The sequence below is a fragment of the Gopherus evgoodei genome, chromosome 15 (genome assembly GCF_007399415.2).
Source record: "Gopherus evgoodei ecotype Sinaloan lineage chromosome 15, rGopEvg1_v1.p, whole genome shotgun sequence".
Classification (NCBI taxonomy): Eukaryota; Metazoa; Chordata; order Testudines; family Testudinidae; genus Gopherus; species Gopherus evgoodei.
The window spans coordinates 23263356-23276307 of record NC_044336.1 but is presented as its reverse complement, the minus strand read 5'-3'; the positions used below and the strand labels follow the sequence as shown (position 1 = coordinate 23276307).

Below are 12952 nucleotides of genomic sequence, written 5' to 3'. Positions count from 1 at the left end.
AACTACTCACATGAGTAAAGTTTCTCACATGCTTAAGTGTTCGCTAGGCTGCAGCCCTTAGAATCTAATTGTTGTCCCCAGTATGTGGCTGATTTAGGACCCTACCTTGCTTCTGTGGAGTTTGGCCCTTGCTTCAGTTGGAGCCAGATTGGGCCCTTTGACTGGGAACTCTTTAAGACAAGGACTTGTCTTTTTTATTTTCTGTGGAATGGTGTTTATATAGAAGTACTACACGAATAATAAGAAAAATGATCTAAATATTAAGTGGCATTTTGTTATTAGTAGTAAAACATTTTATTAAAGAAAATATTTTTAAATGTTTTCCAGTAAACAGTAAGAATGTTGACTTTTTCACAACTTACTACATTTAAACACCATCAGGAATGTTGATTTTAAAAATACTTTCTTATTACACTTCGGCAGAAATGTTGGCAAAGGCACTTTTCATTAAACAACTGAAAATGCTGATTTTTTTTTTTTTTAGAAATGAAATGTTAACCATGGACAGAAATATTTATTTTTTTAAACTGTATTTTAAAGCAACTTCTGATCACTATACATCGGCAAAATTATGTTGATTGAAAGACAGTTTTTATTAAATCTTTTACATGGTATAAAGTTTAAAAAAAATCCTTTTAAATATTATCAAAAATAGAGGTGACTAGTTGGCATTCCGCAGCATGTAACAATGTATAGGGTTTGGAACGTTGAGACTCTGGAAAGACCTGATTGGCTGAAGACACGCCCTCTTCGCCCCCTCCCCTCATCCTTTTCTCTCGCTGTGTGTGCAGGCGAGCTCCCCCTAGCGCTGAGAAGTGGGAAGCGCTGAGGCCGGTCGGCTATGCAAATCAGGTCCTCGGAGCTGCTTGTTGATTGGCTGTGGCGGAGCCGTGTTTGCTCACCGCTGTCCTTAGTCTCTTCACTGGGGACTGCTCCAGTTTCCAGCAGCTGCAGCAGCAGCCGCTTCCCTGCAACTGAGTAGAAACCTGGCTTTTAATTGATTTGTTGTTTTTAGTTTGCTTTCTTTGTGGCTGTTGCCTTGACTCAGTGGGGCACGATGACTGTCAAACGGGTGGACCAAGGGCAGCATTACAGGCCAAGAATGGCATTCCTGAAGAAGGTAACATGGTCTTGAAAAAAATAATAGCAATTCTATCTGATAACATGAACATCCCTATCTATTGCAAACCCCTGTTTAGGACCCCTAAACACATCTGTAAAATATTGCTGCCTGTATGGCTAATCAAGGGGGCAGTAGGATGGGTACAGTGTTAAGAGGCATTTTGTTATTGCATATGATTTATGATCGTTTGTTGAATTAAACGTCTTCAGGGGCACTGTGTGACTTATTGGTTATTAAGTGTTTCAAAATCCTTTTTAGTTCTCTTTTTCCTGCTCTGTTGTTACGGAAGGATTCGAGGCAAGTGTCCTTGTTTTCTGCAGGCTCCAGAGGAAGGCAACCTGTTACATGGCACTTTTGCATCATGGGAGTCGTAGAGGCATTATATTAAAACTAAGTGGGAGGGGGTGCTTAATATGTATATTAAAAACAGCCACAAAAAAATTAATTCCGCTAATCATGCAATTTTATACTATGCCTCCGATTGGAAAGTTGTTGTTTTTTCCCCCTGAGGGCCATTCTAACTATATCATTCACGGGGATAAAAATCATTATCCTAAGAGTTTGATTCCCTAATTCTGCTTTGAGCCATAATCTGGTTTATTTTCCCTCCCAGGAGTCACTCTTTGCTACATATGTCATATAGCCAATGTACGTTTTCAAAGGTACATCATGCCAAAAGGTTTGTGATCTGGCTGCCGTGCAGCATTTTGGAAGGCGTGTGTATTTATAATTGTTATACATTTACAGAGCATGACGATGAAAAACTATGGTTTGGATGAAATGTATGATTTTGTCAAGTGTTTCTATTTTTTTCAACATCCATTTAAAAACATTTTAATACAACCATTATTTGAAAAGATTTTAAACAGGATAGGTATTAATCCAGCTTTTCTCCCATGAGTAGTCTGTCTTTCTTTTCTGTGGCTTATCCAGTTGAATGGAATTAGCTGAATTTCCAGTGACAGGTACAGTTGTCTGGTTCAGGTTTGTGATATAGGTAACTCTCCAAAACAATCAGGGGCAGCAAAAAAAAAAGTATGTATATACATCAACTCTTTTGGCAGAGCATGTATGTAAACACCCAAACAAGACGAGATGGTGGAAACACAAATTTAAAGGTGAGATGAGATGGAGTGTGAATTTACGCAGTCTCACAATGTGAGTCCTATAGCAACTAACACTTGCACTTTTCACGCTGAAGGAGATACACGCAATACTTCCTTTGGGGCTGTTTGTTTCTAGTGGCTTTGGCAGAGAAGCTCTGTTCTGTCAAGAAGAAAAAGTAGTGGGCCAACTTCAGGGTTGACTTGTACTCTGTGAAATTCTACTGAAGGTGATGGGAAGGTACAGAGAATTGGCCTATATATGAAAACAAAACCAAATGCACTGCATTTGATTACGCTAGCTGCTAGGTGGGAGTGATGCTGCTTATCAACCTTTGCAAAGTGCATTGAGATTCTAAAACGGAAGGGTCTATATAGGGGCAGTGAAAGCCAGTACGCTCCTGATTATCTGGTTAGCAGGGGGGACATGGATTTTGTTCAGATAATCTGGGAGTTAGGCTAATAAAGAAGGCAGGAGCCATTCAGCAGCGAGGTGACTTCCCCTGCAGCGAGGTCCCCCTCCTTGCAGTCCTGGCCAGGGGTCTTTGCTCTGCCCTGCTCACTCCGTCTTGTGACAGCGGGGCTGCAGGCAGCTCATTGTGCTGCAGGAACCATTCAGCAGCAGGGTGGCCTGCTCCCTGGCCAGGGGCTCCTCCTCCTCCCACTCCTGGCTTGGGGGTCTCTGCTCTATATCCAAGCCACTGCGTTGTCTGAATCGCTTCCTTGTCTTCCAGCATAAGCTGCACAGGAGAGAAAGATGGGATATGGGTAATGCAAAGGTTTGCATAAGAGGGTTTTGGATGAATAGGAGAATATTGTATTATTATACTGGGCTATGTACAGCCATGCATCATTATCCATGAGGCTAGTTGTGACTATAGTGCTATGCAACATAAGCAACGGTGGCAGAATCTGGCCTGTTATTATCACATGGGGGTCCGAATATGGAGTACACATTTTTAAATGATGTAAGACAGACCTTTAGTAGTAGCTGTTTCAGTGTTTGGAAAGCTTGGTATCAGTGGTTCCATCCTGCGCATGCAGAGCGGTGTCATTGGCTTCAGCTGGAGGTGAGAATGCTCTGCACCAGTCTGAATCAGACCACTATTGTACCAATATAGAGATGACAGTGAAGTTTCCTTGAGGCTTCGAAGGTACAGAGGCTTATATGCCTAGCTTTACTATACACGCTAATTTACAGCTATCCTGGCAAGTGCTGCTAGCTCTTTTAAAACACAGCGATAAGTATCTGAGACATATTGAGCACAGCTTCTGGCAGTTCTGCTGGATGACGCTCCCATTCCCCTCACATGGGGCTGATCCAAAATCTACTGAAATCAATGGAAAGACTCTCAGGGTACGTCAGGGGACTTCAAGAAAACCCTACAGCAGTGAGGGTCAACTGACTTGGGCTTGCTCTGCGGGGTTAAAAACAGCAGTGGAGACATTCCCACTTAGGCTGGAATCCAGTCTCTGAAACCTGGGAGAGGGCAAAGGGTCTCAGAGCCCGGGCTCCAGTCTGAACAAGAACATCTACACTGCTATTTTTAGCCCTGTATTGTGAGCCCAAGTCAGTTGACCAGGGCTCTGACACTCACTATAGCCTTGGTGCAGAAAGGTCAATCTGCTGCCTGCACCAGGACTGATATACAGTCTGAGGGGGCAATGCTCCCGCAGTCTCTGCCCATGTGCTGAGTACCTTTAACCTCACTGACAGCGGGACTTGAGGATACTTGGTAAGTGTCTGCTCAACACTTTGCAAGATCAAAGCCCATAAGAAGCTGAGATACCGCATAAAGTCTTCATTCATTGCTCAAGTCTCTGCAAGTGCCTTGCCATCAGCTGGCACCACACCAATCACGTATTCCCCATGTATGTGTTTGTGCTAACCGGGCGTAGGGGATTATCTGCTGATGTCACCACGCTGTTGGTCTTGGTAGCAGCGTGGGAGTTGCAATCCTAGTGCCTTTGACGGTGCCCGTGTGGGCTGCCCATCGGCTTGTTACTGAAATGTATCCAACGCGGGGCGTATGTGACAACGGATTATCTTCCTCCATGCATGAGCTTTATAGCTTCTCCATGCAACTGACGCTCATCTGAAATGGCTTCACGCTGCGCAAGGTTGGTTGTGAATTAAATGACACCACTAAGCTAACTGTGTGCAAGGGAGCTGGGCTGTCATGCTCCAGGCATAGGGGTGTGAAGCAACATGCTGTAGCAATGCATCCAGAAAGCAAATGCAAGTCGTACGCTGCTGCTACTTCTGCTGTGAGTAACCACAACAGCTCTGCTAAAACTGAGGGCAAACAGCTTTCTAAAGGAATCACCAGCAGCACCAATTAAAGTAGCCAGTAAAGGGTTTATGCCCTTTTTTGGACTGAATGATTTTTGGGTTTAGTTGCTTTTATCCTCCTGCTTGGTTTTTTAGGATAGAAATGTCCGGCGGGTCTAGTTCTGGGCCTGGAATATGAACAAATGTCCACTAGGTAATTGGCTTTGGGCAACAAACTCACTTTCGTTTCTGATCTAATTTATAATCCATCCCAGATCCCCAACAGGCAAGGCAGTGAGCTGACCTCAGGTGTTGCTACCAAACGGTTTGGCTGATGATGTTGCCTGTTTTTGACTTTTGTGTATATCCTTGTAAATTTCACGAGGCGGCAATGTTACAGTGGTGTGGAGTAATCTTGAGCAAAGAAGGGTTCTGTGGCAGGGGCTGTTAATTTCCAGACTAGTTAGCATTTGGGGGTAGGATTTTTGTAGCAAAAGAGCAATAGTGTGCAGTGGGTGGGTGTGAGTGGACTGCAGGAAAAAACACTTTCCATCTCTACTTTTTTTTTTTTTTTTAAATAAAGTCTCAATGGGTTAACAAGCTCTGTAATGTTTGTAAAAGCACTTTGTGACCCTGTCTCGATATGTGGTTATTAATTGCAGGTCCAGAAAAGAATAAAATTAGCAGGATGATGTTGAGATTAAGATGAAAGGGTGCATTACCGCTTCAAAAATTGGAGCTGGGAATTTGTTCTTTACAAATTGGAGCAGGGAAGGCTGGGTGAGGGAACAGAATTTGGCAAGCATTTCTGATGGAGTAGGTGTTTAATGTTTAATTAAACAGGTGTTTAGAGCACTGCGAGTGGGTGCTGGCATCATACAGAGTCTACTGGGAGCGTGTCCTATGAGGGGCTTGGCGTTAGAGCTGCAAACAGCATTTAACTCCTGGGTTAAGGTGTTGGAATTTGGAAATGTCTGCTCTGAGGGGAATTGCTGTGTAATCCCAAAGCCTATCTCCACATGGCGTTACAGTCAATCCTCTTTGCATAAGCAAAGGTCAATTAGGCACAGTGTGGGGAGTACACACGTGGCAAACAGCACAGTAATCGAGTGGAAGGGACCTGTATTGTGGATATATCTCAAGAGTTCATTTTCCAGCATCAAAAATGTATGATTGATTGTGGTCTGTTCTTTCAGGCCGATGCATGGGCATAACTGTGAGTTTAGTAGTGCATTGAAGTGTATCTGAGAGGAGCAGGGAACTATTTTCTCAACTCATCTGTGTAATGAACGAGGGGCAACGTTGAGTTGATACTGGAGCAAATCCTTGGCCACCTGGAACTTCTGCCCTGGCACTGTGGTGCTCACTGCAGTACAGTCACTTGAAATATCCTGGGGACAGCAGGGATGGTGGAACTCGGATCCTTCTGCTCCAGAGGCACAGGCCCTGAACAAAACATCTCCATGAGCTGTTAGCAGCCCATGACCTTAAGTGCTTGTCTATACAGAAAGTTATTCAGAAATAGCTATTCCTGATTAACTCTTCCTAACTAACTCCATGTGGACACACTTATTCCAGAATAAGTGTGTCCATACACATGGAATTAATTAGTTAATTCTGAAGAGCCTTATTCTGAATTTAGTTTAATCCAATTTCCATTGCCCTTTTCACCCAGCACCCTCTGTGTGACACCTCTCTACTACGTTTCATTTATTAAATTACAGTAGAACCTCTGAGTTACAAACACCTGGGGATTAGAGGTTGTTTGTAACTCTGAAATGCTCCTAACTTTGAGCAAAATGTGATGGTTCTTTCAAAAGTTTACAATTGAACATTGTTTTAATACTGCTTTGAAACTTTGATATGCAGAAGAAAAATGCTGCTTTTATAGCATCTTAATTTAAATGAAATGAGCACAGAAATGGTTTCCTTACCTTAGTTGTCAGTTTTTTTTAACTTTCCCTTTATTTTTTTGTAGTTTACATTTAACACAGTACTGTGCTGAATTTGCTTTTTTTTGGTCTCTGCTGTTGCCTGATTGCTTACTTCTGGTTCCAGTGGGGTATGTGGTTGACCAATCAGTTTGTACCTCTGGTGTTTGTAACTCTGAGGTTCTACTGTAAACCCTTCTGAAAAACTGAAAGGGAATGGGTATGGGGAGGGAAAACTGTTAAGGGACAAGATTGTAGTTTTATATTGACCATGGTAGGACAAACAGTGTGGTGTAGTGGCTAGGGTACTGGGCGGGAAGTCTGTAGACTTCGGTTTCACTCCCAGTCAGCTAATGATTCGCTGTGTGATCTTGGCTTCTCTGTGCCCTGTATCTCCTCCTACCCTTAAAGCCTGTCTTGACTATTTAGATCTTTAGGTCAGGAGCTATCTCTTATTATATGTGTGTTCAGTGACTACTTCAATGCAGCCCTGATCTTGGTGAAGTCCTATAGGAGCTCTTTATAATACAAACCATACAAGAGTTGAAGCAGGAGGTGAGCATTTGAAATAGACAGACTGACAATTCTACAGGGACAAAAAATCCCATTTCCATACATTGCCTTCCAATAAGGCTATTTTTCTGGAAGGAAACAAGCCTACATTTTTGAAGCAGCATTAAACACCTCTGCCTCCATAAGGGGAACATGCTTCTCTGTTTCCTGTGGCTATCTGCAGGGGGTTCTTATGCTATACTATTGTAGAAACAGATGCCAGATGGAAGAAAAGGTGCAATCAGAGGAGATCATGTTGGAGAAGACTTCTTGTGTCCACCGAGCTATCTTGGAAGTTTTCTGCACTGTGGTCCAGATAGTCTGGGAGACTCCTTCAAAATCATTTGTTTTCTGTGTATTTCTATTTTTGATTTCCCAGAATAGTTGGAACCCATTGATGAGTAAAAACGAAACAGCCCAAACCTCAACCCCATAATGAAAGCTGTGGCCAATGTCATGAAACAAGAACTAACCTGCCTATGAAGGCCGTTGTGCCCTTAAGCATTTGAATAAACTACTGCATCAACCACTTAGCCACAACAATGAGCTATAAATCCTCACTGAGCCAAAGGATTTTACATAGTGACTGTATTGAAGATGGAGTGCAGAAATTGTGAGTTTAATCATTTGTATTTGGGGATGCCCCCAAGGACCAAAACTGAGTGCTGCAGCCAGATGTCAATGGGGCTGGGCTGGTGACTCATGATATGCAGCAATGCAGGAGATTGCTCCAGAGACACTTGCTCGTTTAGCACTTGGAGGCTGCTTTGACTTGCAGAGGCCTCTCCTCCTTATCAGGATTTCCAAGCAAGGGGAAAAAGCAAAGCAGGTAACGAGTTGGAGGATTAAATAGCTGACACTCAAAATTCTGTTCTCTGTACTACCTCCTCTCCCACCTGCTGCCTCCTGCACTTAGACTGTATGCTCTCTGGACAGGGACTGTTTGCTTTGTTCTTTGTCTGTAGCGTGCCTAGCATCTTGGGATCCTGACCCTGGACTGGGACTGGGATTCCTAGGTGTTATCATAAAACAAATAATAAACTTCTTCCCAGAGTCCTGAGTTCAGAATTCTGCTTTTTCTCTTCATAGAATCATAGATTTTAAGGTCAGAAGGGACCATAATGATTATCTAGTCTGACCTCCTGTACGATGCAGGCCACAGAATCTCACCCACCCACTCCCGTAACAAACCTGTGTCTGAGACATTGAAGTCCTCAAATCATGGTTTAAAGATTTCAAGATGCAGAGAATCTTCCAGCAAGTGACCCATGCCCCACGCTGCGGAGGAAGGTGAAAATCCCCCAGGGCTTCTGCCAATCTGCCCTGGAGGAAAATTCCTTCCCAACCCCAAATATGATGGCCTCCCAAATACAGACCAGGGAGGCTTTCCCAGAGATGAAATTCACCCCTATGCAAAGGTCATAGGAACCACTGATTCACTCAAAATAGGACTGACGAGGGTCTTCAATGGTACTTATATTTTGTGCTGACTCTTTGCACTGTGGTATATTTCACTTGCTGTGAATTGTTCTCAGTGGCAGCCTTCACCCGTGGACCAAGGCCAAGACGTGGCTTCAATATATACGAAATGAAAACCATCCAGAGAGCTCTCCAGGGCAAAATCATGTTACAAAATGTGACAAAGCTGCAGAAAAGAAAGCAGATGTCCTCATTGTATTTTAAACAGCCCTTCTTGGCTCCTGCTGACAAGCTAGTGCTGATGGCAACTTCTAATCTCTAGGAATCCCTAATAAGCAGCCGGTTCCCTTAGGAGAAGAGGAAAAGACCTGCTGAGTTTTGATCAGCAAAGTGCGCAGTTTGCAGCCGAATCAGCAGGCACCACCCGATGGTAGCTCCCTAGCTTGTCTCGCTTGTTTCTTTTGATATATGTTATTTCTTAAATGACCAGAGGGTGCTCAGCAGGGGTAGGAAAGCTACACGTCTCCAGAGCTATTTGCTCATTAGGAAAAGAGAACATCCTGCACCAGAAGACTGAGTGGGTTTTGTGAACTAACTATTGGGTCTTGCCTAGTAGAGGCCGAGCAGGGAGATGCTGAGAGCCCTGTACAGCCACTCCAGACACGAGGGGTCAAAATGGAACATGGGCTAGACAACGAACTGGCTCAGAGGACCAGGTCTTGAAAAGCGCGGCTCCCACTGAAGCTACTGGGACTCGCAGGGGTCAGAACTGTGGTGTATGCAGCTCTGTAACTTACCTGTCATGGTCTTGTTTTCTGTGCACTGCACCTTTAGATTTCTGCACACCTGCTATCTTCAGTACTTCTTCACCCCCAGGGGAGGCTCCAGGCACCAGCGCAGCAAGCGCGTGCCTGGGAGAGTTGGGGGGGGCGTTTCTGCGGGAGGTCTGCCAGTCCCGCAGCTTCGGCAGCAAAAAACATAGAGCCGCCCCTGTACATCCCCATTGCTACACTGTCAGAGGACCTCACCATCTTCAGTGTATTTTTCTTCACAACACTCCTGGGAGGTAGGGTGGTGCTGTTATCTCCATTTCCAGGGGGAGAACAGAAGCACAGAGGGGCTAAATGACTCACCCAAGGCCACAGGGAAGTCTGGAACAGAACAGGGAATTGAATCTAGGTCTCCCAAGTCACAGGCTAATGCCCTAAGCATGAGACCATCTTTCCTCTCCTCAAAGCAACTGTTCTATCTTCCTCCCTCTCCAGAGCAACGTAGCTAACAGGAAATCAAATCTTGAAAGGGAAAAACGTTATTCTGGATTCTTTGAAAAAGGGCGGAGAGGACGATTTCGAAGGTATTTAGATGGCTGAAAATGCAGATAGGCACCTGGGAGCTTATCTGCATGTTTAGGTGCCTCACTTACCTTTACAAATCATGCCAGAGGGCCCAGAACCTTAAAGGTGTTTAGTCACATAGCTCCCATCGTTTTCAGCTCCCATTGAAATCAGGTTTCAAAGTAGCAGCCGTGTTAGTCTGTATCCACAAAAAGAACAGGAGTCCTTGTGGTACCTTAGAGACTAACAAATTTATTTGAGCATAAGCTTTTGTGGGCTACAGCCCACTTTATTGGACACATCAGTGGGAGGCAGGTGCTTAAATACTCTTGAGGACCTGGGCCTAAGTGTTAGTGCAGGAGTGAGCTATTCTCTTTATGAGAGCTCCAGAAGAGCAGCAGGATGGACCAGTTTCTCCCATCACTTATAGGCATTTTACACCATTGTTACTCCACTTGCTTCAGTGGGGTTGTTGGTGATCTCACCATTGAGAGAGGAGAATCAGACCCAGTGGTGTTCAGTGGCCCACAAAAAGGGGGGAGGAACCCCAGAGCTGCCTCTTTGCTCAGAGCGGTGCCTGATTTCTATTTTTGTTATCGTGGATGATCCCTAAAGTAGTCAGGAAAAGGCGGACGCCTTAGCCATCTTCCTAACCTGCTGGATGCTGAGTGCTGCCTGAGAGGTGCTGGCCGCCCTGAGATCTTTTTGATGTCAGGCTCCAACTGACCTGCACTTTTCGCAGCCTGTTAGCAGTGGAACGTACTTTTGCTGCTGTTGTATTTTTAAAAATCCACCCCAGCTATTCTCTGCAGGCCCTGAAACAGACAGGCTTAGGGTTGGCTTTCACCCAGTCTGTGTGAACACCTTTGCTAATTCACCCCATGAGTGATGCACTTTCAAATTTAGTCTTTAAGCAAAAGGGGATAGGTATGCAGTGGAGCTAGCTGCCTGGATATTATTCACCCCCACTGGTATTGCAACAGTTCTCTTGATGCCCCAGCAAATTGCTAGCAGAACAAAAAGGAACCAATGTTTGTCGTTTGTCCTTGGTCAATATCTCTCCTGAAAAAGCCACACTGAATTCTCTCTTAGCCGAATTCGTGTGGAACAGCCACATCCAGTGGCCAGGTAAGCTAATCACAGGTGTGTGCCTCTCCTGCAGGGTAGCCTAGCAGGGAATGATTGCAAGATGGCACTTTGAGGAGGGATTGCCCACTGGGGTCAGCGTGCCTGTGCAAGTAGCATGTTCACATAAGCAGCTTCTATGGAAGGGAGTGGGATGAGCCCAGCCCCTTAATTCTCTTCCCTTGTGCTAGTCTGGATTAGTTGCCTTTACAGCATGGATCAGGTCAGGCTGTGCTGTTGTTTTGCCCTCCAGTTTGTTCTCACAAAACCGCTTGTACCCATCATGCTTTGCAGATCGAAGCCCTCCTCATGGAGATGCAGAATCCAGACACTGGCATCAAAATGCACACTCAGAGGGTGATGATCACAAATATCCCACATGCTTTGACAGGTAAGATGCCAATGGCACTACCCTGCTATTTTTCTGAGCTTCTGGAGAAGAGCCTGTTTCTTCGTACAATGGTAATAAACCAAAAACTGGCTTCTCTTACTATTATTCTATTTACAAGCATTTATATGGCTCCCATCACCGTGTATCAGTGGCGTAGCTAGGCTAGGAAAATTGGATGGGCCTCACTTTTGAGTGGGTGGGAATGATGGGGGGCCACCTACACCTACGGGGATTATGGTTTTGTGAGGCCTGGGCCAGGACAAGTGGGGGTCCCTCCCACCCCTTCTGATTGCAGTCCCAGTGCGTCCCTGCCATGGAAATTGGGTTGGGGCACGGCGGCTTGCCCCTCTCTGCTCGCCTACCTGGTGCTCCCTTTGGGGAGCGGGTCCGGGCGGTAGGGCTTTTCCTGTTCCGCCTGCCTGGCACTCCCGCCAGGGAGCAGGATCTGGGTGCAGGGGGCAGGGTCTGGGCACTGGGGCTTGCCCCACTCCACCCACCAGCTTGGCACTCGCACTGGGCAGATGGTCTGGGTGCAATTTTGGTGGGCCTGGATAGTAAGTGGGTGGGCCATGGCCCATCCAAGCCCACCCATGGCTATGCCCCTGTCCTGTATGCTGGTGCTTTCAGGCAAAAAAGAAAAAAAATGGGCTTGTGTCCTTCGCCCCTCCGCCACCCCCTTTTATTTTATCACTCTGGGATGCCTACAGAGAGAGTTTTGTTAATAATAAAAAATCTGCTTGTTGTTTACATCGGAAAGTCAGGTTTTGTCCACCAGGAGACTTTATGGATGATTGGAGAACTAGTGAAACGATTCCATCAGATGAGAGAGGAGACTACAGGCTGGTCAATTGAGAGGGGAAGGAGCTTTTAGACAGGCTGTTTAAAACTCTGGGTTAGCTTTTGTTTACACAACTATTCATCATCCAGCATGAGGCCATTGTTTGTTAGGGATAAAAATCTCCATTTACCACCACTGGGGAGGAATATTGTTCCTTTGTTAAAGGCTGGATCTGTAGGTGTAAAGGGTGCTGAGAATTCTATCAAACAAGTGCAGCGCAAATGAGCATTTAATATACAATTAACCCCTCGGAGCGGGGATTAACTCCGAGTAGGCTGGGCAGAAACTCCTTAGCCATGCTGGTTTAAAAGTGTATTACTAATACATTCTAACTAATGCTCTAAATCTCTAGGATAGACAAGGCAGTGTGTGCCAGACAGGAGCCCAAAATGGGCCATGTGCCTGTACAGATACGTTATTTCTGCATGCACATCAGACATTTTGCCCACTTATGAGAAGTGTGTGCAAATATAGGCCTGTTGTTTCATGCACCCATCTTTGGAAATCTGGGCTGAAGTCCTGGCTCCACTGAGTCAATGGCAAAACTCCCATTGACTTAAAGGGGCACAGGATTGCACCCCAGCCCTTAAAGCAGCAGATAGGAAGGTCATTACTAGTTAAGAACAAATGACTGCCCATATGGCCTTGACAAATCGTACTGTGTCAGAACTGAAGAGCTGCTCCCTTCTCCACCCCATCACGTACTTACTTTGGAGAGCTCTTCAGTCGCTATGGCATAAGGTAGTGTACTCGCCACCTGGAGCGTCCCCTTGTGTCAGGGTATAGTGCTGCAAGGGGTCCTTGTCCCTGGCATCTTCTGCAGGCCGTCTGTCTCTTGCTGGGTCTTCTGTGGGTCAAGTCACT

At 45.3% G+C, this 12952-nt stretch overlaps 1 protein-coding gene across 3 annotated transcripts in view; it reads left to right on the top strand.

Moving 5' to 3' along the window:
- The first annotated feature begins 940 nt into the window (after positions 1–940).
- RGS9 (regulator of G protein signaling 9) overlaps positions 941–12952 on the top strand; it is a 61868-nt gene continuing 49856 nt past the window's right edge. For 2 of the 3 annotated variants that reach the window (XM_030534575.1, XM_030534577.1), the window contains exons 1-2: positions 941–1120; positions 11154–11250. In XM_030534575.1, the coding sequence (XP_030390435.1) occupies positions 1058–1120; positions 11154–11250 (160 nt within the window). In that variant the 5' untranslated portion in view covers positions 941–1057. Of the gene's footprint in view, positions 1121–4266; positions 4348–11153; positions 11251–12952 lie in introns of those variants that run through there. The other variant, XM_030534576.1, reaches the window with a different exon arrangement.